The sequence below is a fragment of the Salvelinus sp. IW2-2015 genome, linkage group LG23 (genome assembly GCF_002910315.2).
Source record: "Salvelinus sp. IW2-2015 linkage group LG23, ASM291031v2, whole genome shotgun sequence".
Classification (NCBI taxonomy): domain Eukaryota; kingdom Metazoa; phylum Chordata; class Actinopteri; order Salmoniformes; family Salmonidae; genus Salvelinus; species Salvelinus sp. IW2-2015.
This window is the reverse complement of record NC_036863.1, coordinates 20,515,447-20,540,750: the sequence shown is the minus strand read 5'-3', so window position 1 is coordinate 20,540,750 and position 25,304 is coordinate 20,515,447. Positions and strand designations below refer to the sequence as shown.

At 41.9% G+C, this 25,304-nt stretch overlaps 1 protein-coding gene across 9 annotated transcripts; it reads right to left on the bottom strand.

Annotated features, from left to right (window-relative positions):
* Positions 1-1,251: 1,251 nt before the first annotated feature.
* LOC111950587 (AT-rich interactive domain-containing protein 5B) lies at positions 1,252-25,304 on the bottom strand. 9 transcript variants are annotated; one of them, XM_070434253.1, is made up of 16 exons: positions 25,185-25,304; positions 24,944-25,013; positions 22,460-22,615; positions 19,109-19,213; positions 18,739-18,829; positions 17,783-17,821; positions 13,927-15,298; positions 8,727-8,879; positions 8,340-8,447; positions 7,038-7,443; positions 6,639-6,757; positions 6,168-6,315; positions 5,894-5,946; positions 5,646-5,743; positions 5,180-5,345; positions 1,252-4,974 (listed from the first exon to the last, which is right to left on the bottom strand). In XM_070434253.1, the coding sequence occupies exons 7-16, from the start codon at positions 13,945-13,947 to the stop codon at positions 3,322-3,324; spliced, it is 2,925 nt and encodes a 974-aa protein (XP_070290354.1). In that variant the 5' UTR covers positions 13,948-15,298; positions 17,783-17,821; positions 18,739-18,829; positions 19,109-19,213; positions 22,460-22,615; positions 24,944-25,013; positions 25,185-25,304; the 3' UTR covers positions 1,252-3,321. The 9 variants fall into 9 exon arrangements, with proteins under 9 accessions (XP_070290354.1, XP_070290356.1, XP_070290355.1 ...); XM_070434255.1 differs by lacking the exons at positions 22,460-22,615; positions 24,944-25,013; positions 25,185-25,304 and adding exons at positions 20,527-20,737; positions 20,983-21,188; positions 22,127-22,453; XM_070434254.1 differs by lacking the exons at positions 22,460-22,615; positions 24,944-25,013; positions 25,185-25,304 and adding an exon at positions 20,527-20,976.

Below are 25,304 nucleotides of genomic sequence, written 5' to 3'. Positions count from 1 at the left end.
TGCTCGAAAAAGCTAGCCTTTGCTTTCCTGACTGACTGCGTGTATTGGTTCCTGTCTTCCCTGAACAGTTGCATATCGCGGGGACTATTCGATGCTATTGCAGTCCGCCACAGGATGTTTTTTTGCTGGTCGAGGGCAGTCAGGTCTGGAGTGAACCAAGGGCTATATCTGTTCTTAGTTCTGCGTTTTTTGAACAGGGCATGCTTATCTAAGATGGTGAGGAAGTTACTTTTAAAGAATGACCAGGCATCCTCAACTGACGGGATGAGGTCAATATCCTTCCAGGATACCCGGGCCAGGTCAATTAGAAAGGCCTGCTCGCAGAAGTGTTTTAGGGAGCGTTTGACAGTGATGAGGGGTGGTCGTTTGACCGCGGACCCGTAGCGGATACAGGCAATGAGGCAGTGRTCGCTGAGATCTTGATTGAAGACAGAAGAGGTGTATTTGGAGGGCAAGTTGGTCAGGATAATGTCTATGAGGGTGCCCATGTTTACGGATTTAGGGTTGTACCTGGTGGGTTCCTTGATGATTTGTGTAAGATTGAGGGCATCTAGCTTAGATTGTAGGACTGCCGGGGTATTGAGCATATACCAGTTTAGGTCACCTAGCAGAACAAACTCTGAAGCTAGATGGGGGGGCGATCAATTCACAAATGGTGTCCAGGGCACAGCTGGGAGCTGAGGGGGGTCGGTAGCAGGCGGCAACAGTGAGAGACTTATTTCTGGAGAGATAAAAAAAATTAATTAGAAGTTCCAACTGTTTGGGAATGGACCTGGAAAGTATGACATTACTTTGCAGGCTATCTCTGCAGTAGACTGCAACTCCTCCCCCTTTGGCAATTCTATCTTGACGGAAAATGTTATAGTTGGGTATGGAAATCTCAGAATTTTTGGTGGCCTTCCTAAGCCAGGATTCAGACACGGCAAGGACATCAGGGTTGGCAGAGTGTGCTAAAGCGGTGAGTAAGACAAACTTAGGGAGGAGGCTTCTGATGTTGACATGCATGAAACCAAGGCTTTTTCGATCACAGAAGTCAACAAATGAGGGTGCCTGGGGACATGCAGGGACTGACACATTTTCATACACCAGGGGTGGTTCCCAGATAGACTAAACCTAGTCCTGGACTAAAACACAAGCTCAATGGAAAATCTCCMAGAAACAGATTTTAGTACAGGATTAAGTCTAATCTTTGTCTGAAATTTAAAAAAGCCCCTAAAAGACATATACACTCATACAAAAATCTGCAACCCCCACCTTTTAACAGATACATCTTTAATATAAATATACAGTGTTAAAACAAAAATGGTTGAAATTACCATATAATCAATTGTCAGAGTACAGGAGTCAAGATGTGCATGGCACTGGTCTTACTCTCACAAACAGCAAAAGGAATACCAGAGACAGATGTCTGCCATGAGCAAGATGAGCTCAACTGATACACAGGTTTAAATAGATATATAACTACATGACATTAACTCTGTAGCAGTTGTTCAAGTAATAAAAGGGGGAAAATAAGAGACAGTAGATCGGAGTCAACTGCAAATCAATTCCATATGCTATTTCTTCTTTTTCTAAGAATATTTTAAAGACATTCTCTGGTACTTTGGCAACTAAGAAAGTATTTTGTAATCCTTCCGCTTTGGGATGGATGTGTCAATGTGTAGTTCATACATGCATAATTTATGAGCAGAATTACTGTTTTACCTCAATTAGCCACAAAATCTCTAGTGGGCCAGCCCCTTAGCAATGTGACAGCTAGCAATGTGACAGCTAGCAATAGGCCTGCCCAGTGTTCTCCAATGAGGTTGCAGGGCGGGCCCAACAGCTCAGTGAGTGAGAGAGATTAATAGAGAGAGTGAGTGCGAGCAATGAAGTGGCGCACATATCTGCATATGTGACGTAGTACGCAATCTTCCGGGACTACTTTTGGCTCATAAGTGCTACTTTCAGAACTACTGGCTAAAAAGTATAAAAAAGTAGCAGAGAATCTTTTTAAGTCCACCATAGTTGAATGAAGATAGACTCTTGTTCCCATTCCAGAAGTAGGAATACTGTGAACCAACTCTAATACAGTACCAGTCTGACCATCTGCAAAGCACTAAAGATACAAAATCAACTTAATATTACTGTTGCATTATTGAATGTAAACATTTGATTTTAAACTCTAAATGATCAAAATAACATCAAAAGGCTACACAAACAATAATTTAACTAAATACCTAAACCCTATTCAACTCGATGAGGAACTTATCAAACCAAAATTATGTGTAGCTCAACTAGAACATTTTGGCCACTCACGCAATGTGGCCCTTTCACCAAAGGTACGCTGCCCCTTTTATACATAAAGAAATACATCAGGCTGCAATGAGGATAGACACTCAACACTAACAGGATGAACCACAAATAGCTCCAATTTTTGATCTAGATATATAAGATATATCAACAGGGATATATCTTTAAAATTATTTAGAAAAATCTATAAAGCACAACTGAAAACTTGTACTCTCTCTATTGAACGAGTTATGAAAGGCCTTTGGTTCTTGTAGTCAATAGAATTCCCCTGCTACTCTAAATCAGATCGGAGTACACCCCAGGTCCATACACAAGATACAACATACCAACTGTCTGACAGACTTACTGGGGTCAAACTCTGATCAAGGCACCAAGGACTAAAAACCTCAAGTGGTGTCAGCATTGTTTCTCTAAACTAGACACAAACATTAAAATACCACAAAATTGGCATCAGAGGAAATATTCATAAATGACTGCCTCATAAAAGAAAGAAAAAAAGGAACAAGTACAGTAGGTGTGCAAATCCTGTCAGTGTTTAAGACTCGCAAACAGGAAGTACATATAGGACTCAAACACTGTTTCCTGGGGTGTATTCATTGGTGCACATTGTAGCAAAGCATTTCGCAATGGAAAAATGGTTTGCAATGACAACTACAGTTGCTATTGTACAAATTCAGATAGGTCCCTTCCCATTTCGTTCCATTTGGCAATGGATACACCCCTGGCTGTTGTACTGTGTGAATGACTAGAAATCAGAGCGCAACAGATTTAAGGCACATCTTTTATCCAATCCTTTTCAGGAAATTGGTGGATTGTTGTAAGCACTCTAATTTTTGTGTAATAAAGTTAGAAGCACGAAAGTTGTATGATGCATACAGAACAATATAATGGTGTCATCTAAAGGCAATGGCAGTGTTTCAAAGTGTGTGTGTGTGGGAGTCGTTACGGAGTTTATAGGATTAGTCTTTGATTGTGTGTTTGAGAGTATCCTCCCATAAGGTAGAGTGGTGTAGTGATTGTTGGTGTTGGTCATGAGTCTGTTATGTGCTGTTGAGGTTGTGTGCAGGTGTTCAGGCAGCTTGGCTGGGCCTGGGTTGGGGGTAGGATAGGACTGGGCAGCCCTTTGATAGATGCCCCAACATCACATTCCATCTCCTCATCATCCATTGGCACTTGCTGGCCCCCAGAGTCACTGGCAGAGTGGGCTAAGGAATCCTCAGTCCCCTTCACCCTCTCTGATATGCCGTCGCCCATCTTTATGGTATTACACTGTTTTTCTATCCTCTCTAGTTTCCTCCCCTCCATCTCATCTTTCTCTGATTGCGTTTGTACACCATCCTCAATGATAACGGTTTCAACCTCCTCCCTCTTCTCTTCTTCCCTATCCATCTTTACAGTTTCTCTCTCTTCCACTTTCGCCTGCTTTGTCCTTACAGAGCAGTCTTCCTCAGGCTCCACCAAGCTGCTCTCCCTCAGGTCCTCTTCCACCTTCACCTGGATTGCTGGCTCAGAGTCAGACGTCCTGCCCTGGTTCTCCAGGGGGGTGTCTCCCCAGGCCTCCCCAGACTTGGTGAGGAAAAGCTGGGTAGGTGTAGTAGAGGTGTCTGGGCTGGTGGTGGTTGTGGTGTGCTGGGGCAGCTCCAGGAGGAAAGCCCTGGCCCTGCTGGGTGAGCTCAAGTCCTCAGCCTCATCACACGACTCCACTCTACGGCTTTTAGCTAAGGGGAGTGTGGAGTCACCATTATCCTGATCCCCTGAAGACATCCTGTAGTCAGTTTCATCAAAGGCAGATCTTTTGGTGGTGTAGCACTTGCTGAGGTTGAGGGGCAGGGCCTGCTCTGGGGGAGGGGTGACAGGCAGATGTGGCTTGCTACTCAGGTCCTGGGCTAAGACCTCCGACAGCCGCTTGGTGAAAGAGTGGAGCTGGGCCGAGCCCAACCGCGTACGCATCAGCTGGCGCACCTGCAGGCTGCAGTCCAGGTCCAGGGGGAGGACCCGGAGAGGGGGCAGGGGAGGTCTACTGCTACGGACCTCCCTGGTGCTGCTGCTACCCCCCCTCTGGGCTTCCTCATCCAGCCCGCACCCCCAGCACTGGTGGTGGGACTGATGGTGAGACTGGGGGTGGKGCTGGTTCCCATTGAGAAGGGTGGTGTTTGGGCTCCCTGTCTTGGCCTGGAGGTAAAGGCTGGAGGGCTGGTGGGAGGCAGGGTTCTGGGGGGTTAGACCAGGGGTGTCCAGGCTAGTGAGGCCCAGTCGGCTCCTAAAGAGATCAAGGGTACAGAGGCCTTTAGTGGGGCTGAACCCTCCGAAGGACCCCCCTGTGTGGAGCCTGGGGAAAGCAGGCAAGAAAGTGGCAGGAGACAGAGTGGGTGATGGTGCTGGAGAATCCCCGTTCTCCATCTTTACCTCCCTTTCGGTTTTGGGCAGGAGGAAGGGGGCAGACATGGGARACAGGTCTGGGGTTAGTGGCAGGTTGGCCAGGTTTAGTCCCTGGAGCACAGACAGGGACTCGAGAGAGGGGGCCTGGAGAGGGGGCTGGGCCACAAGGTCCAGGCTAGGTTTAGCTGGGGGAGACAGTACCACTGGACTGGCCTTGGAGACTAGGAGTTTGACCTGGTTCTTTTTGCCTGGAGGTCTACCACGGCCTCTCTTCACTACCACCACACCGTCTGGAGAAATAGTCTAGTGAGAGAGATGCCATACATGAGGAATTCTCATTTTAGTCTCTATAACATCATAGAATACACTCATACATTAATTTACATCAGATTCAGATCAAGACATAACGAGTGATGACTGCATATTAAATATCAAATGACTGACATGTACTGAGCAAGTCAAAAATKATGAACTGTATGTAGAGTGAGAGATTAGCAGACAGACTCACTGGAGGGGTAGGGGTTACAATCTTCTCCTGGTTGGTCTCTGCTCCTCTCCCCTTCACCAGCGGTCTCCTCCCACTCATCCCCCTAACCCGGGTAGGCCCAGAGGATGCTGGGAGTTTTAGTTCTGCACCACCTCCGTTTCTGTGCTCCTCGTAAGGAAGAATCAGCCTGAGGGAAAAACACAAAGCCAAAAGTTTCAGAATAAAAAACAAGTTTTGTAAGGAAACACCAAGGCCAAGAAGCCTCAACTGCTGGTGATTCCCATCAAGTACATTAACGGCATCATTCTAGAACTACAATCTTTTGAAAACTTTTAATGAATAGTTTCAGCCCTGACTCAGTGTTTCTCACAGCTGAAGCACGGGTAATAGTTGTGCACATGGTTATCTTTTGTCACAAGAAGAATATACATACTTTAGGTGGGGCACAATGTAAACTAGTCTGGCACCAGCAGTGTTCCTGCCTTACCTCTCATAGTGCCTCCTGGTGCAGGTGGCAGCGCTGGTGCTGCCCGGGCATCCTCCTAGTTCATTATACACTTTCTTCCACAGACGCTGGGACGTCACCTACAGGAGAGATGGTAAAGAGTTTAAAAGCATTTTTTAGACAATTACATTTTTTATAAATGGTTCTAAGTAATTTGCTCAGACATTGTGATCTATCCACTATTGTATAAGATATGTGGCTGATAAAGAACGACGGCTTTCACTACTCACCCTCTCATGGCCCCCCAACTGTTTGACTACAGAGTACATGACAAACAAGTCAACTGTGGACACACACAGGTAAGAGTGTTAAAGCATACTATAGGTCCTAAGAGCTGTGACTGACTGTCTGGTTTACATCACTGACAGATAAACAGCTTGTTCAAAGACATAACCACATGGTGGGAACATTTTATTTAGTTCCGTAGGGAAAACGCACTTTATATTCAAAGTCTTTGGTATGAATGTTAATGGTTGTTGATGTAGTCATCAGTGAGTGACTCACTCTTCTTGAAGCCGAGGTTGGGCACCTTGCTGATGGGTGAGCCGCAGCGCTCCATGTAGCAGTAGAGTTGATCCAGGAACATCTGCTCCTCAGGGTGGGGGAGACAGCCCCCCTCTCGTTGCATCTCCACACTGCCCATCACATTTTCCTACAGGATACATAATGTTTTCACCATACTACATGTGGTAATGCTGTACAGTCCCATTTCTTTCCCCCCCCTTTTTTTTAACAGTCCCATTTCAGTTGGTGTCCATTAACAAATTATGTGGAATTTTCATTTCTAAGAATAGTAACTACTTGGCATAAATAGTGTGTTGTGATGCATTTCATAACAGGAAAACCTCAAGGTAATTACTAGGATATAAAGTGATTTTTAAGTGAATATGAGGTTAATAATAAGACATATGAAAGTAACTGGAAGAAGTTGGTATGTAGCCATAGCAAAACTTTATAGAACAAAACAAATTGTACCGTTATTCTTTCTATCCAGGACTCTGATTGGTTGAGGGCTGGTGGCTCCACAGCTTTCTGGCCTTCTGGCCTTCCTCTTCTCTTGAGGGGTCGCCCCTTCAAGTTGAGGGAGGTGCATCCTGGGAACGAGACAGAGAGGCATGTGCCTCAAAAAAATATTGTATTTTTGTATATCCCATAACTTCAGCACATTATGTCCACAACATACAGTAAATTAGTCAGTCAATAAGATAACAGTTTAATCTGGCATTAATTAATTAAAATGTCTTTGTCATCACATTTTAGATGCCATTGCCCAATTAGATTTATAAAATCAAATCACTTTGGCAATGGCCACACAATGGCCACATTTACAGTTCATCAACATAGAGAGATCAAGTTCCCCAGCCAGCCACTCACCCAGCTGTGTCCAGACACTGGTGTTGCTATCCAGGGTGGGGTGGTTGAAGGTGTCCCTRCAGTAGAGGACCCGGGTGTTGTGTTGGGCCACCCTGATCCCCCCCAGGGCCAGCAGATGGGGATCCTGCATCCCCAACACCATCCCGTCCTGAATGCGTCTCTGCAGGGAGCGGAAGCGGCAGTACTGGGGGTAGCTGAGCACCTTGACTCCCAGACGCGCACTCTCACCCTTCTCTTTGAGTGATGCTGGGGGTCCATTGGTAATGATGGGGGTAGGTTTGTGATGACTGTTAGTCTCGCTGGACTTCTGGCTTCCTCCTTTCCATCCTGGAGGTTCAGGACAGGTCCACCTCACCAGATCCTCCACCCGCACCACTATCTTCTTAGAGACGGCCAACACCTCATCCTGAGGAACACACACACGCACTCTTTAAATTGGTGCATACCGTAAAAGAAAGGGCCACCAAACATTTTAAGAATCAAGGAAATACTTCACATGATATAAGTCAGAGTGTCAATAGCCTGTGGCACATGAGGAGCCATCAGACCCCCTACTCCTCCCAACACATTGTTATTAACATAGGACTGTAGCGAAATAGGAATCACCTTTGGAAAATCTGGGATTCATAACAACTCATTATTTACATCACAGCAACAACCACCTGGGAAAATAAATACATCTCATGTAACTAGTCTTTGCCATACTTGTGCATTATTAAAACTGAAAGTTTWAAAAAACGACTTGAATGAAAATACATTTAACTACACATGAATTGTCCAGGTTAATAACAAAATGTTTCACTTGAATGAGGGGAGAAGTGACACAACAATCTAAGGATTCCTGCTCAAAGTTATCGGTGGTTAAACAAGTCGGCTAAATGCCAGGCACACACAATCCATTATTACGTCAACCCAAGCCACATTTTTCCTAAGCAAGAAATGATCTTGCACAATACAGTATGTCCTTTCATGAGTTATGCTGTGTATGATCTACTAGTCTAGCAATGACAGATATGGACTGTAATTTTGTGTGATTCTAAGTACTTCTACGTTGAACAGAGAAAATGACACCCACATTCAGTGTTTACAGTAATGTAGATTTGAATAGCAGAGTTGTGAAAATTATTGAAAATTTCTAAACGATGAAAACGATATACATTCATTCTTTCTACAAAAATAAATATTTTGAATGTATCTATCAGAACCCCCCCCCAAAAAAACTTGTGAGGAAACACCAGACCCACACCCCTTGGTTGCCCCCAAATTATGTCTACATTATAGAGCTCAGTGGCCCCCCCTAACCTCTCCATGCTCTCTGGTCCTGCCCTTGGGAGTATCCTCAGGGAGGAAGTAAAGTCTGGAGCTGGCCAGTAGATGGCGTTGGGCCTGGTCCTCCCACAGTAAAGTCACCTGAAATAAGAAATACAGTTATTTAGCAGATTATTTTATCCAGAGCGACTTACAATTAATACGTAATCAGTACATGTGACAAGAAGGAATGAAACTCAAAACTCTGGGTCTTGTTTAGGAGGTTGCAACGTTACAGACTGCTCAAAATCAGGTAGAAATCCTCAGTGAAGAACAAATGATTATGTATCCATCTGCAACGTTTTGCACATTTCACCACCCTGAATACACCCTGGTATGGAAGTATCATGCGCTAACTAACGGAGCTATGGGAAGTCGTACCTCAGCAATGCACACAGGTTCTTGGGGGCCACAGCGGACATAGTAGAACTCCCCCAGTTTCCAGACCAGTGCAGGGGCCCCAGCCAAGGCCTCACAGCTCACTGACTTATAGAAGGCAAAGGATCCACGCAGGCAGGAGGGAGCACCTAACCACTGAGAGCAATTTTCACAAAAAAAGAAAGAGCGGTTAGAGTCATTTAACCATTCCCGTCTGTTCAATGTAACTAGGCATGTGATTTGAGTCAACCTCGGACCATAATGTACACTGAACAAAAATATGAACGCAAAATGTAAAGTGTTGGTTTCATGAGCTGAAAGAAAAGATCCCTGAAATGTTYCATACGCACAAAAAGCTTATTTCTCTCAAATTTGTGCACACATTTTTTACACCCCTGTTAGTGAGCATTTCTGCTTTGAAAAAGATAATCCATCCACCGGACAGGGGTGGCATATCAAGAAGCATGATCATTACACAGGTGCATCTTGTGCGGGGGACAATAAAAGGCCACTAAATGTGCACTTGTGTCACACAACACAATGCCACAGATGTCTCAAGTTGAGGGAGTGTGCAATTCAAATAAAATGTTTGTCACATGCGCCGAATACAACAGGTATTGTGAAATGCTTACTTACAAGCCATAACCAACAATGCAGTAAAAACTACAAAAAATAAGAAATAAAAGTAACAAATAATTAAAGAGCAGCAGTAAAATAACAATAGCAAGGCTATATAAAAGGGGCATGCTGACTGCAGGAATGTCCACCAGAGCTGTATGTTAATTTCTCTATTATAAGCTGCTTTCGTTTAACAGCAAAACCATGTGTACTGTCACCATTTATTTTCCGCAATAATCCTGTGACTATGTCTTGTACAGCCCAACTGACATATGCTATATAAATCAACTTAATTTAAACAGAAAATACTTAATTTGATTAGTACAACTAACTTGTGCCCCTCACAAATGTCTGTAACAGACAAGGAAAGCATAATTTACATTTCAAAACTCAAACTTTTTTCAAGTTTGAATTAAATATAGATGTTATTTATCCCATCAATGTGTACATTCTGACTATCAAACACAACTCCTTACACACAGACACCCCTTCACATCACACAAATTATTAATTTGGCCATGAACATACACYTTCAGATTCTACCCAATGTTCTTGGCAAAGGCCTGCATTACTCCCCATTTATCAACATTAGTTAATATGTACAGCGCATTTGGAATGTATTCAGACCCCTTCCCTTTTTCCACATTTTGTTATGTTACAGCCTTATCCTCAAACGGATTAAATATATATAAAAAATGTCATTAATCTATACACAATACCCCATAATGACAAAGTGAAAACCGTTTTCAGAAATTTTAGCAAATTTATAAAAAATAGAAAACAGAAATTGCTTATTTAGATAAGTATTCAGATCCTTTGCTATGAGACTCGAAATTGAGCTCAGGTGCATCCGGTTTCCATTGATTATCCTTGAAATGTTTATACAACTTGATTGGAGCCCACCAGTGGTAAATTCAATTGATTGGACAGGATTTGGAAAGGTACACACCTGTCTATATAAAAGGTCCCACAGTTGACAGTGGATGTCAGAGCAAAATCGAAGGAATTGTCCGTAGAGCTCCGGGACAGGATTGTGTCGAGGCACAGAATCGAGGAAGGGTACCACAACATTTCTACTCTATTGAAGGTCCCCAAGAACACAGTGGCCTCCATCATTCTTAAATGGAAGAAGTCYGGAACCACCAAGACTCTTCCTAGAGATGGCCACAAGGCCAAACTGAGCAATCAGAGGAGAATGGCCTTGGTCAGGAAGGTGACCAAGAACCTGAAGGTCAATCTGACAGAGGGGAGAACTTTCCAGAAGGACAAACATCTCTGCAACACTACACCAATCAGGCATTTATGGTAGAGTGGTCAGACRGAAGCCACTCCTCAGTAAAAGGCACATGACAACCCGCTTGGAGTTTGCCAAAAGGCACCTAAAGGAGAAACAAGATTCTCTGGTCTGATGAAGCCAATACTGAACTCTTTGGCCTGAATGCCAAGYATCACGTCTGGAGGAAATCTGGTACCATCCCTACTGTGAAGCATGGTGGTGGCAGCATTCTGTGGGGATGTTTTTCAGCTGCAGGGGCTGGGAGACTAGTCAGGATTGAGGGAAAGATGAATGGAGAAAAGCACAGAGATCCTTGATGAAAACCTGCTCCAGAGCGCTCAGGACTGCAGACTGGGGTGAAGGTTCACCTTCCAACAGGACATCGACCCTAAGCACACAGCCAAGACAATGCAGGAGTGGCTTCGGAAGCTTGCAGCGTCATACCCAAGAAGACTCGAGACTGTAATCGCTGCCAAAGGTGTTTCAACAAAGTACTGAGTGAAAGGTCTGAAAACTTATGTAAATGTGATATTTCAAAAAWATATATATACATTTGCAAAAATGACTACAAACCTGTTTTTCCTTTGTCATTAAGGGGTATTGTGTGTATATTGACATGGATTTTTTTTTAAATCCCTTTTAGAATAAGGCTGTAACGTAACAAAATGTGGAAAAAGTCAAGGGGTCTGAATACTTTCCAAATGCACTTTACAAAAATAAATGCAACATGCAACAATTTCAATAATTTTACTGAGTTACAGTTCATATAAGGAAATCAGTCAATTGAAATAAATGTATTAGGCCCTAATCTATGGATTTCTGGACAGGGATGTAGCCATGGGTGGGCTGGGGAGGGCACAGGCCCACCCACTAGGGAGGCAGGCCCAGCCAATCAGTATGAGTTTTTCCCCCACGAAAGAGCTTTATTACAGACGTGAAACTGAGGAGTATTTCTCAGCTGTCAGGGTGGCTGGTCTCAGACGATCCTGCAGGCTTAGAAGCCGGATGTGGAGGTCCTGTGTGTTTAGATTTGGTCTGCGGTTGTGAGGTCGTTTGGACGTACTGCCAAATTCTCTAAAACGACATTGGAGGTGGCCTATGGTAGAGAAATTAACATTCAATTCTCTGTTGGACATTCCTGCAGTCAGCATGCCAATTGCAAGCTCCCTCAAAACTTGAGACATTTATGGCATTGTGTTGTGTGACAAAACTGCACATTTTACAGTGGCCTTTTATTGTCCCCAGCACAAAGGGCACCTGTGTAATGATCATGCTGTTTAATCAGCTTCTTGATATGTCACATCTGTCAGGTGGATAGATTATCTTGGCAAAGGAGAAATGCTCACAAACAGGGATGTAAACAAATTTGTGCAAAACATTTGAGAGAAATAAGCTAATTGTGCTTATGGAAAATTTCTGGGACCTTTTATTTCAGCTCATGAAATATGGGACCAACAATTTACATGTTGCATTTATATTGTTGTTCAGTATAGTTTGCACAGTCTATGTCTCTATGTGTGAGTGACCTCGCTGCAAGTGGCCATAAATTACAATGGCTAAATACAGTGCCCTTCTGCTCGCCACTCTAGCATCATGCCACTTTAGCATTACCATGCACCAAAACACATTCCAAAGTATCTACTTAKTAGGCAACTCATAGATATGGGCCTCCATGCATATTCTATAGTTTTTTTGGATGGGTATAAAATAAAAAATTATACAATTTATCTATGCAAAAAAAACTTTTTGGGGTGTTTCATCCAAAACTATGAAGAAACTTGCTGTAATAATGTTTAATTTATATAAAGTTTTTTGTTTGTTTGTTTTTTTACTTTGAAGGCCTAATCTAAAAAATAAAAAAAAGAATAGGTTGGTCCATTATCTTTGTTCAGGATCTTCTAAAATTAACACCACTGTAGGCCTATTATAGGGCCTAGCCCAGATGCCTAAATGCGGAAATGTTTCAAATTCGCACCCTTCGTCCTCACCCCACCCCACCCGCTCTTGTGGGCAACCCCGTCCCCTACCTAGTGTAGCAGGAACAGAACACGTTGATCACTTGGCCAACTAGTGGTGAAAATTAAGTAAGGTTGATTCTACAGTAAAGCCACAAAATATAAAAGACTGGGTTTTCAATTTTTAGAGTGGATTTTTAAGTAGAAACACTAACCAACAGATAGGATTACGTCAATGCTCGTGATGAAATTAGAATGGCACTGCTGTTCCAGGAAGAGAGGAACTAATAGAAAATGTGTTCTATCTGCAAAAGAACATTATGTGACCTTGGATATCATAATATACAAATGATCGTTTACACAATATTACAACATTCTAAGGGGTACAAAAGTACATTATTGGATTTATTTAGAACAGAGGAGGATCCGAGGGACATATAATATTAATGTAGAGAAAACTATGCTTGCTAGGCCTATAACTTAAATACCATCATTAATGATATAGCTTTAATATTTCTGATATTAAATATAAAACCAATGTAGGTTTATTGTTATTGAAGTCTTTCAATTGGACAAACAAAATCATCCTGTGCGTTTTTGTAGGCCTGGTATGATACAATCAAAAATAATCCTCACAATTTCAAGTAAAAAGTACAGCGATTTCCATCACGAAAATCCTCATTCCATTTTGAGCAATACCAAATACACACGAGACATAACGTCTGCGTTTTCTTTTCTATCCATATGTTGGCTATTTGTTCGATAAATAAATTGCTCCACCTAGTTGCATCGATGATGTTGTAATCTTTAATATCACGACACTGTAAATTTAAGATATTTGTTTTCGAATTACTCAAAACAAGGTTAAACTACACCATTGATTTAGTTGAAAAACAAAATAATCTTAATATTGTCGAATCGTCAGATAAAAACGTCCTTTAATGTGGGGGTGGGGGTAGAAAACGTAGGTAGTCGACACGACACAAAGAAATTAATCATTAACAGGAAGAAAATATAGAAATATTGAAGTTGAATTACATTGCAAACGCTGGTAAATAAAATCGTAAAATCCTGTTAGCGAAATTTGGGGCTTTCAAATATCATAGCCGATCTATTTTCTCCACTGGAAAGTTGTGACTCATTCAGCTAAGTTGCAATTGCAAAATACTTGTTAGCTTGATAGGACAATCAAGTCTACATTCTAAACAAAATTAGACTTGAAAACCGCCAAACTGATATCAAAATAAGACCGAAATAGTCGGCTTATTCCCGATGTCAACATGTAAAAGTGGCATGTGTGCACATAGAAAAATTAGTATTTATCTCTAAACAATATAGTGAGTGTCGGTTTTACCTGTATTGCATTCTGCTCCATTGCAGCCCCACATTCCCTTATTCCCTCTCGAAGCCCCCTATCAAGTTACACAGCCGGGTACTCACCGGCACACAACAAATGCACAAGAAAAGGCTCCTCATTTTTATGAAAATAGGACAGGATCTAGGTGTGGCCAAAACTGTTTGCGAGTGGCCTAACTTATTGTTAATATGAAAGTGGATATTTTTAATGGGAGGACATTTTTCCATTCTGAAATCATTGTTGTTCATGCTTACAAATGTCCTTATTTTATTTTTCACGATGGTGTTGAAATTAAGTTGACAAGTTGAAATTTGTAACAGTGTAGCCTAATATCAATCTTTGAGCTGGTCAGTCCGGCTCCTCGGGTATAACCATGGTACCTACATGTGCCTGATGATCATTTTAAGTAATCGTGACTTGTATTTTACACTATACCACACTGGGAGAAAAGGTGAGAAAAGACGTGATAAGTGTTATGGCTTAAGAAGTGCAACATAACTACTAGCCTACTGCGGGTGCAGGGAAATGTACAGTGCAACATTGTATCAATATCAAATGCTAGCCATCTTTCATTTGCAATAAATTTTGAACAACATAACACGTGTTCAAAAAGGTGTCTGTTGTTTAAGAGTGACTGAATATTCTAAAGTTGTATAATTTTGCTGAAAACATTGATTTAATGACCTGATGTTCCTCTGTAGTTTCTCCAACAGGGGGGGGGGGGGGGGGGTGAGCATGTGTCTCTTTCCATTCTGTGGAACTTGGCTTGACCATGATATTCATAGATTTTTACTTCAAGACTAATTGTATCACCAAGCTGCCATTCAAATATAGCTGCAGTGATGTCCAAGTATCAAATATCTGGTCTCTAAATATACAGCGAGACTTTACCCATTAAAAGTYTTCATTSTAGTATAAAATAATGTAACATTTCTTATACATAATACATATTTCACACAGAAGTTTCAGAAAAAAGGTAATTTCCTCACTGAAAGTTAACCATGTACAATAGAACATTTATTTTTAACGGTAGCCTACGGTAAAAAAGTTCATTCATCACTTTCCACACAGTAGGAGAAAGTGAGTGAGCTGTTTAGCATGTACCGTACAACAAAAGCATTTGAGGGCGACATTTTTATGGTGCTGCATTTCAAGTAGTCTTTCCAGTGTGCCTCCTCTGGCCTAACATTAATTTCCATCTTCCTCATCCTCCTCTGCTGTCCTCTAACAGTCGGGGCTTCATGGCCAGCTTGTGCCACCGCCGTTACCATGGCAGTGCCCTTTTCCGCTGCCATGCTCCGTGACGAGGAAAGTGATGTCACACTTAGGGACCAGGATTCTTACGGTCTCCTGGAGCTGCTTACTGAAGCTGGAGGGAAGAGAAACAGGGGGATAACAATGTTGAGAGAGACAGGGAGATAGCCATACATTGATTTGACTACCTGCACACCTGATACTGACATTGGTCCTCCTGACAGTGCAAAGGAGTGAATAAGAGAGATACAACCTCCATGGACAATTGGAAAATAAGTATTCTATGAAATAATATTCCATCATGTGAAATTCCTGCATTTAGACAAACAGAGTGGAAAGGCAGGGATAAGGTTGAGGGAGGGGTGTAATTAACTTTAGGATAGTGGTTAGACCGACATATTACTGAGATTCAGTGACTTGTGAATACACTGAGGAAACAAAGGCAGGAAATCCACATTGTTATTATGGCAGCACAAGAGGATATTCTCCATTCAATCAAGTGACAAGAATATAAAAAGCAGGATTTATCTGTAACTTTCCACTTAAACTGAAATAACCCTGTGGACCATTTCATAACATTTCTATCTGAGGTGAACATGTTTTTACGATATATCGTATCGACATTATCACAATATAGTTTTTGCGCTAGTTGCCTGTACCAAAATTCCAGTATTTTTCCTTCTTCAGCTTCTTTTTAATAAGGGAGCTAATTTGTTTTCAGCACTAACAATATTTCTATGACTGATCAAAACGCATTTTCTCATGTCCCTTTGCAGCAGACATATGGTGAGCAATGTTTAGAACGTTAAATTGCCAAAAAATCCCAGTATCGAATTGCAATACATCATATCGACACCTAAGTATTGTGATAATATCATATCACAAGGTCCCTGGCAATTCCCAGCCCTTCCATTTCTAGTCGATTTTACAATATATACAGTGAGGGAAAAAAGTATTTGATCCCCTGCTGATTTTGTACGTTTGCCCACTGACAAAGAAATGATCAGTCTATAATTTTAATGGTAGGTTTATTTGAACAGTGAGAGACAGAATAACAACAAAAATATCCAGAAAAACGCATGTCAAAAATGTTATAAATTGATTTGCATTTTAATGAGGGAAATAAGTATTTGACCCCCTCTCAATCAGAAAGATTTCTGGCTCCCAGGTGTCTTTCATACAGGTAACGAGCTGAGATTAGGAGCACACTCTTAAAGGGAGTGCTCCTRATCTCAGTTTCTTACCTGTATAAAAGACACCTATCCACAGAAGCAATCAATCAATCAGATTCCAAACTCTCCACCATGGCCAAGACCAAAGAGCTCTCCAAGGATGTCAGGGACAAGATTGTAGATCTACACAAGGCTGGAATGGGCTACAAGACCATTGCCAAGCAGTTTGGTGAGTAGGTGACAACAGTTGGTGCGATTATTCGCAATTGGAAGAAACACAAAAGAMCTGTCAAACTCCCTTGGCCTGGGGCTCCATGTAAGATCTCACCTCGTGGAGTTGCAATGATCATGAGAATGGTGAGGAATCAGCCCAGAACTACACAGGAGGATCTTGTCAATGATCTCAAGGCAGCTGGGACCATAGTCACCAAGAAAACAATTGGTAACACACTACGCCGTGAAGGACTGAAATCCTGCAGCGCCCGCAAGGTCCCCCTGCTCAAGAAAGCACATATACATGCCCGTCTGAAGTTTGCCRATGAACATCTGAATGATTCAGAGGACAACTGGGTGAACRTGTTGTGGTCAGAYGAGACCAAAATKGAGBTCTTTGGCATCAACTCAACTTGCCGTGTTTGGAGGAGGAGGAATGCTGCCTATGACCCCAAGAAACCCTGTCTCTTATACACATCTAGATGTGTATAAGAGACAGCCTCCTTCCCTCAGCCAGGGTATTGAAAATGGGTCGTGGATGGGTATTCCAGCATGACAATGACCCAAAACACACGGCCAAGGCAACAAAGGAGTGGCTCAAGAAAAAGCACATTAAGGTCCTGGAGTGGCCTAGCCAGTCTCCAGACCTTAATCCCATAGAAAATCTGTGGAGGGAGCTGAAGGTTCGAGTTGCCAAACATCAGCCTCGAAACCTTAATGACTTGAAGAAGATCTGCAAAGAGGAGTGGGACAAAATCCCTCCTGAGATGTGTGCAAACCTGGTGGCCAACTACAAGAAACATCTGACCTCTGTGATTGCCAACAAGGGTTTTGCCACCAAGTACTAAGTCATGTTTTGCAGAGGGGTCAAATACTTATTTCCCTCATTAAAATGCAAATCAATTTATAACATTTTTGACATGCGTTTTTCTGGATTTTTTGTTGATATTCTGTCTCACTGTTCAAATAAACCTACCATTAAAATTACAGACTGATCATTTCATTGTCAGTGGGCAAACGAACAAAATCAGCAGGGGATCAAATACTTTTTYCCCTCACTGTAGTTGTAAAGACAGTTGCGCTCATTTCTCTCAATCTTACCCAGTAGTAGCTTCTGTATTATGTAACACATTGATAAAAAAAAAAACTGCTATATTTAGGATCTGTGTAACTAGAGATATGACACATAAGAGCATGGTGTGTCAGTCACTTACTCCTCTACCTCCAGAGATGAATCTGGTCYCAAAGCTGTCCTGGACAAAGTCACAAAACAACAGAGTTAAGTACACAGATAAATTGACCAGGGTGAATGAGGTTTGGCCTGTATTCGGCAAATGAAAGTCAAGAGAGTCAAACATAGAAGTTATGTATTTTTATGTACTTTAGCTACGTACTTTTGACTGCTCATTAATTTGGTGGAGAAACACATACGCATGCACGCCTGGGTTGAGTAAATCTCGATCCACCACCAGGTCAAACTCAGTTTGGATGTCCCATCGTCTACAACACCCCTCAACCCTTGTCGGTCACCTTTCGGTTACTGACCCAACGCTCCTACCTGCTAGGCTACCTGCAAATACATACATCCTCCCCGCCCACTCTCTTCACGTTATTTATCTAATCCACGTAACATGCGTTTGTCCCCGTCCCTGGGGAGGCAGAGAATCTTACACAGAAATGAATGCAACATATTGCATGCGCACACAAAAACACAAACAAAACCCCGTTGCTATCATCTCCAGCAGAGGGAGCCATTGCATTGTGGAAGTGCTAGAAATGGCACTAAACTACATGATATGTTTCAAGATAGGACTCCATGGTTATCATTAACATCCCTAACATTGTGGCAAGCAATTTGTAATAACATGATAATATGACTTATATATGGTTACTACAGTCACCCTCTCCTTCACTTGCTAGGCTAAATGGGGCATCTTATGYCTTTGTGTTCTTTCCTCTAATGCTATGTTTGCAGTAGTGTGGCTGCAGTACAGATAGGTACTACCTACCAATGATCATGTCAATCTCACAGCTGGTATAAACTGGTATAACAACTTATTTTATAGGCTCTACTAATGTAGTAATAACATTCCAAATGCATATCCCATCAAAATAACTGGTTATTAGAAAGTGGTGGTAGTCGGATGGTAAAAGAGGCCTACAGACTCACCTCTCTGCTGTGGATGGCTTCTCTCAGTAGCCTGACCACATCCACTCCTAAACAGTTAAAGAAAGCCTTTGGTCCAACGGATCAGGAGACTCTGGAAGTCGAGGTCAGACAATGAGTGAGATTTGACCATCACTTACTATTAGCCCTTGACTCTTTCTGACAGGGTTGTCAAATAGACTGTCCAAACAAGTGTAAAGACAATTAAATGTTCAAACGTCATGACTCTGAATTAGTCCAATGTTGAGAAGTAACCTGGGCTTGGTATTTTCTACTAATATCAGTCCTGGTTGCATGAATGGATCCTTTGTGTATTCATGTGTGTGTGCCTGCGCATGTGTTTGTGTGTGTGTGTTGGCTGACTGTGACGAACCTTGTCGATGTCTTTCTGCTCGAAGGAGAAGGTACAGCCCAGAGGTAGCGTCTGACCCTTCAGCTCCAGGAACTCAGCCAGGCAGGCCGCAATGTGGTAAAACCACTGGACAGGGAAAGACATCACAATGAGTCAACATTTTACAACTTAGTGCGAAAATCCAAGAGACGGGTCTGTAAGGGGATTCATACCTATTCAGGCTGGGGAATCGTATGCTTTATCTCTAGAAACTGAGCATGGCTTTCAGTGATCAAAACCTGGCAAAGTCACAGCCCTCATGAGTCACCAAGATGTATTACCTTGAGTATGTCTATGTTAAATTTTCTGACTTGTGTTTTCCTGATCAGTCACATGAGTAGTTTAAAAGGGACTTTGTGGCTGACAGACAGTTTCCAGTCAATGTCCCATATTTGTAGTTTGACTTAAAATGAACCATTGAAAGTCCATGCTTAGAAAGTAAGACATTGTAACACAGGGATTTACAGGCACYGTTTCTACCTGGGATTAGAAAATGATGCACAGCTCAAACTTGTTGAGGATGGCTCATTGAGCCATTGTCAGGCTCAAAAAGTCTCAAATTTGCCAGGATGGCCACCAAYTTTTCAACTCTTGTATTGGTCAGCCTGTTGCGTGCTTTGGTGTGTATGTTCCCAGACAAGGACCAGTTGCACTCGGAGGCGGCTAATGTTGGTAGGATTTGGAGGATGATGGAGGCAACAGGGAAAAGAGCCTCAGATCCACAAAGTCCCTTCCACCAGGTGGCTGATGAGATATGTTGGCACAACTGCCATATTGCATCTCCATCCCACAGCCTTTGCTTGGAAGTGTACTTCGCCAGACTGCCACGAACCTTGCCCTCATCCAGGCCAAGGTGGCGAGACACGGTAGTGATAACACCATAGGCCTTGTTGATCTCTGCACCAGACAGGATGGTCTTGCCAGCATACTTRGGGTCCAACATGAAYGCTGCGGCGTGTATGGGCTTCAGGCAGAAGTCTTCACACTTTTTGATGTATTTCAGAACTGCAGTTTCCTGTGCTTAGAGCAACAGTGAAGTGGGCAGGGCAGTAAGGATTTCTTATCTTACATCTGCAAGCAGAGTGGTGCTCGTATTCTTTTCACTTTGCTTGGTGAGGTAGATTGCTGCTATAACTTGACGACCCTTCACATACCTAACCATTTCCTTTGCTCTCTTGTAGAGTGTATCCATTGTTTTCAGTGCCATGATGTCCTTGAGGAGCAGATTCAATGCATGAACAGCACAGCCAATGGGTGTGATGTGAGCAAGCAGCCTTAATGTTTTCARTGCCATGATGTCCTTGAGGAGCAGATTCAATGCATGAGCAGCACAGCCAATGGGTGTGATGTGAGCAAGCAGCCTTAATGTTCGCAGCATTGTCTGTCACCAGTGCAAATACCTTCTCTGGTCCAAGGTCATTGATGACTGCCTTCAGCTCATCTGCAATGTAGAGACCGGTGTGTCTGTGCTCTTGTAGAATACTGGTTGCGGGGTGGAGATGATGTAGTTAATTATTCCTTGCCCGCGAACATTCGACCACCCATCAGAGATGATTGTAATACAGTCTGCTTTCTCTATGATTTACTTGACCTTCACTTGAACTCTGCATCCTGCAAATTAGTAGATAAAGCATGTCTGGTTGGAGGGGTGTATGCTGGGCGAAGAACATTCAGAAATCTCTTCCAATACACATTGCCTGTGAGCATCAGAGTTGAACCAATTGCAAACACATCTCGAGCAAGACATTTATCAGTATTTCTCTGACTACATTCCTCCACTGTGTCAAAAAAAACGTTGATTCCAGGAGGACCATGAGCTGTTGCTATCGATAAGGTGTCTGATTCATAATTTTCACCTCGAATAGAAGTAGARGGACTTTTGTCAGAGGTAGCTTGTTGTGAGCGCTGAGGGAACATTATGCACTTGGCCAGATGATTGTGCATCTTTGTTGCATTCTTCACATATTATTTGGCACAGTATTTGCAAATGTACACAGCTTTTCCTTCTACATGAGCTGCAGTGAAATGTCTCCACACATCAGATAGTGTCCGTGGCATTTTCCTGTAAAGATTAGAAGAAGAAAAAAGAGTAAAAAAAMTAAACAAATACAATTCCATGTACAGATAAATAGTTCAGCAGTTAGATTAAACAACTTCTTTGTAAGATAAATGTTTTACCGTAAATGAAACATGTATGGAAACAGGTGAATTAACACTCCTCAGTTAGCAGGCTCAAGCAAGCTAAAACCCACATGGTAGCAAAAACTAACAGGCAGAAATTGTTAACAAGTTAGAAATTATTTAAACACATTTTGCTGCAGGCTACTATTTACTAGTTGGCAAAAAATATTGTATGTCATAAAATATATTCACCCCACCTAGTACTGTAATCAAAACTTCCCAGAAAGTATTTAGTCCTAGGCTCAGACAGTGTAGTAGTATGGGCTCAAAAGCATCTCAATAGTGTGCAAGATCTTGAGAATCAGATGTACATGTGATGGAAGAGTGCACTGCACATGTGATGGAAGAATGTACTGTGCATGCAGAGGGTTGCAATTCCATTGAATTTGAGATATTTTGGTTAAACTATGCCTCAAGACCTAGAATTGCCTTTGTGTATCCCACAAAAAAAGGTTCACTGTTATAAGCTAACTTTATTGATGAATTTAAGCAAAATTCCCAACATTCCTGGGCTTAACTTCCTATGGAAAAAGTTTCCCCACCCTTTGCAACCCTAGTCTCCACACACCTAGGCTATTGATGTATTCAAGACAGGGCCATTTTTATTGATCTCAGATTCTCAGTGTCAAAGTAGGCTGTCATTTCGATCATTTGTGAGCTGTTACAAAAAAATCTGCAAAGGTCTTCTGTCATCTAAAATTATTTCTAAACATGCAATTATATAAGGCCTCTACTGCTCTATGCCAGTATGCAAAAGCGATGATAATGCATGCAATGCTTTGTTATAAAGATAATTTTTTTCTTCATGCGTTGCTGTACCTCAGAGCCAGGTCACCCCTCCCGGGCTCGCTTTTTGTTCCCGGTACCTCCCAATTTACAAATKAAGCACCGAGTAAATTGGTTAATAGACCAATGATAAAGATAGTTCCAAACCTCTCTGCCAATAACAGCTAGTTTTCCCCTTTCCACTCAGACCACTCCCAGAAAGTCCTAGCAAAATTCTTGCTTGAGGAATAGTTTTTTGCTAAAAAAGCAATTTTTGCCAATTTTAAAGGAATTCTATTACAGTAAGGTACTTAAAAGTTACGCAAACAATATTTGATATTAATATAAAAACGGTTGCATTGGGCCTTAAGGAATACAGTACAGTACCTGTCCCATCAGGTGTAGACCTCACAAAAGTGGGCAGCATCTTGACTGGCGCTCGGCGGTTTGTGTGTTTGCCCCGCCTTATGATCAGGTCCTTCCTCAGGCGAGACGACACCTCCCGCAGCTTCTCCACAGAGAGACGGAAAGGCTGCAGACACTCTACCAATGGGAAGGTTTGTTATTTCTATTTCAGGACAAGGTTCCATTGTCCATGTCATCTGGTATAACACCTGTATACCATCTATAACAGCTATAACACTATTATAGATAATGGCATAGTCAAAGATGACCAGTGGGATTATGACATGTTATTCAGAGTAACACAACAGTCAGAATAGACAAAAATAAGTATTTCTCCACAAGGTGACGATGTCCATGCATATGTAATTCTCCGTCAGAAATATTCCATCTCCAGTGAAAGTCATGTATCATTTTAAGTTAACTTGACYGGATGAATCCCTAGATCCTACTTTTCTGTTCTCTTCAAATATGATACTGTAATCTTAAATCAATGTTGTAAAGCAGATCTGCTCATGACAACACTGATGTCTTTTCAGGAGGCAACCAGCCCTATACCTAGCACTATATTGACATCTTAATTCATCCAGGTCATATATCATTCATCCAGGTTCAATTAGGTCTCCCTTGCTAAATATATTTTTATCTCAATGAAACCTGGATAAATAAAGGTTAGATCATTTTTTTTATAGCAATGTCCTTGACTTTAAACATGGACTAATTGACGACTTTATTAGGGGGTGTAAACTGACCTACACGTCAGAAAACAGGCAAAAAAGTTCCACAGAAAAGGAACTGGTATTGTTTGGGTTGAACACAGTCAGCCATAAAAAATATTATAGACCTCTGAAGATAGAAACATTTTAGAGGATTTTTTTTCTTGTTGTTTGGGGCCTGCCTGGCAGAGTAGTGGCATTCCCTCAACGTTCCGCCCTGTTGAAATACCTTCGACAAGTTTCAACATTCATCCCTGCTGTTTTTTTTTACTGTCACTGGTTCCTTCTAGGGTTGGGATACTCGTTAGTATAGTGGAAAGGAAACAAAACGCAAAGCAGATTTAACTTCTTTAGGAAAACAGCCCGAATGTTGGAAACAAACATCATTATGTTGTCATCCAGCATCACATTTATTTATTTTATTTTCCAATAAATAAACCTGGGGGCGGCAGGTAGCCTAGTGGTTAGAGCGTTGGACTAGTAACCGAAAGGTTGTAAGATCGAATTCCCGAGCTGACAAGGTAAATATCTGTCATTTTGCCCCTGAACAAGGCAGTTTTAAATTAAACCACTGGCACAGCCTCTGCATCTGAGCTCATGGCTGCTCATGGTTTTGCGAGGAACGTGGATGGATTCTCTGTTTCTTCTTCTGCGACACTCTCCTCTTTCACACTAACTTCAGTACTTTTCCTGAGGTCTCTCTTGGAGTTAAAATTTGCAGGTGTTAAAATCTTAGTGTGGAGGTAAGTGTTGTGAGTGTTATTCTAGTGGAGTTAACACCAGTGGGAAAAATCAAGTGTGAATCAACACCGTGTGGTGTTGTTACTCAACTGAGCCGAGTTCATTTCTGTTAACTCTGAGTGAAAAAGATGTACTAAGGAGGGGCCTCAACACATTTCCCAGCATGCTTTGTTGCAGGTTGATTTTTAGAATAGTACTACACAGACATAAATAACAAATCTAAACTAATCCAATCTGTAAGTGGTTAGATTTATTGAATCCATTACTGAGATGGTTGTTCCAGTTTAGATGGTTTAGGTATTCTTCATTAGCTAGTACTTTACCAAAGCAGTCATTCTGAATGCTGGTTGTGGGTGATAAAAATAGTTGAATATCCTCCCTCTGGCTGGATTCCAATAGGAATTACAAATCACTTCACAAGCCAGCATATTGTGACTTGCAGATGTTATATGGCCTATGAGCCAGGATCATCAGACCACAATATTGAGGAAAACTAGGCCTTACAAAATGTATAATATATCTATATAAATAGTTTACTTTTAATTAAAAAACATTCACTCAGGCAGCCACTTAGTGTTGACTGCAAAACCATGTCTCTGTTACTAACAAAACACAGTCATCGGTGGGTATCACTAACATTCAAAATATATACATTTCGTTAAAATATTCTATTTGTTTAAATTACAAAATTATCACTCCTTTCAACTACCTACCTCCCTTCCATATATCATATTACTAACAAAGCTGCTGGGAAATATGCAAATAATGCTCTACACCCTACAATGCTAAAACAACACTCCATGAATGACTGTAAAACTACTAAGTGTTATTTTAAGTCAGAATTTRCAACACCAGTGTTACRGACCCAATTTGCAACACCCACGGTGTTACAGACCCAACACTCTTAGGGTGTTCGTTTGTCAACACTTTCAAAAGTGTTAGTTTTACACTCTTTCGGTGGGTCACAYACACACTAAGAAAGTGTTACATTTAACAGTGAGTTAACACTGGCCTTTCCAGACGTATCAACCTCCTCATGGATGGTGTAAACATCTTTCATGCTGCTGATCCTCCACTCCTAACTTCAAATAGAGGACACATAGGTTAGTCCCTCCCAGGTCTAGTGCCAGGAAGTCACCAGTCTCTGTTGAAGCCAACCAGAKTAGCTTCCACTTTCCTTGAGTACACAACATTTTAGTCCACATAAGACATTTTCGCTGGACCACATCGAGACCATGTCTCTTTTAACATACCTGTTCCATTAGGTGTGGTCCTCACAAAGGTGTGAAGCATCTTAAGGAGGAGCCTTTTGGTGTCTTTGCCCAGTCATTTATTCAGATCTTTCTGCAGGTGAGATGACACCTCTCCTAGGT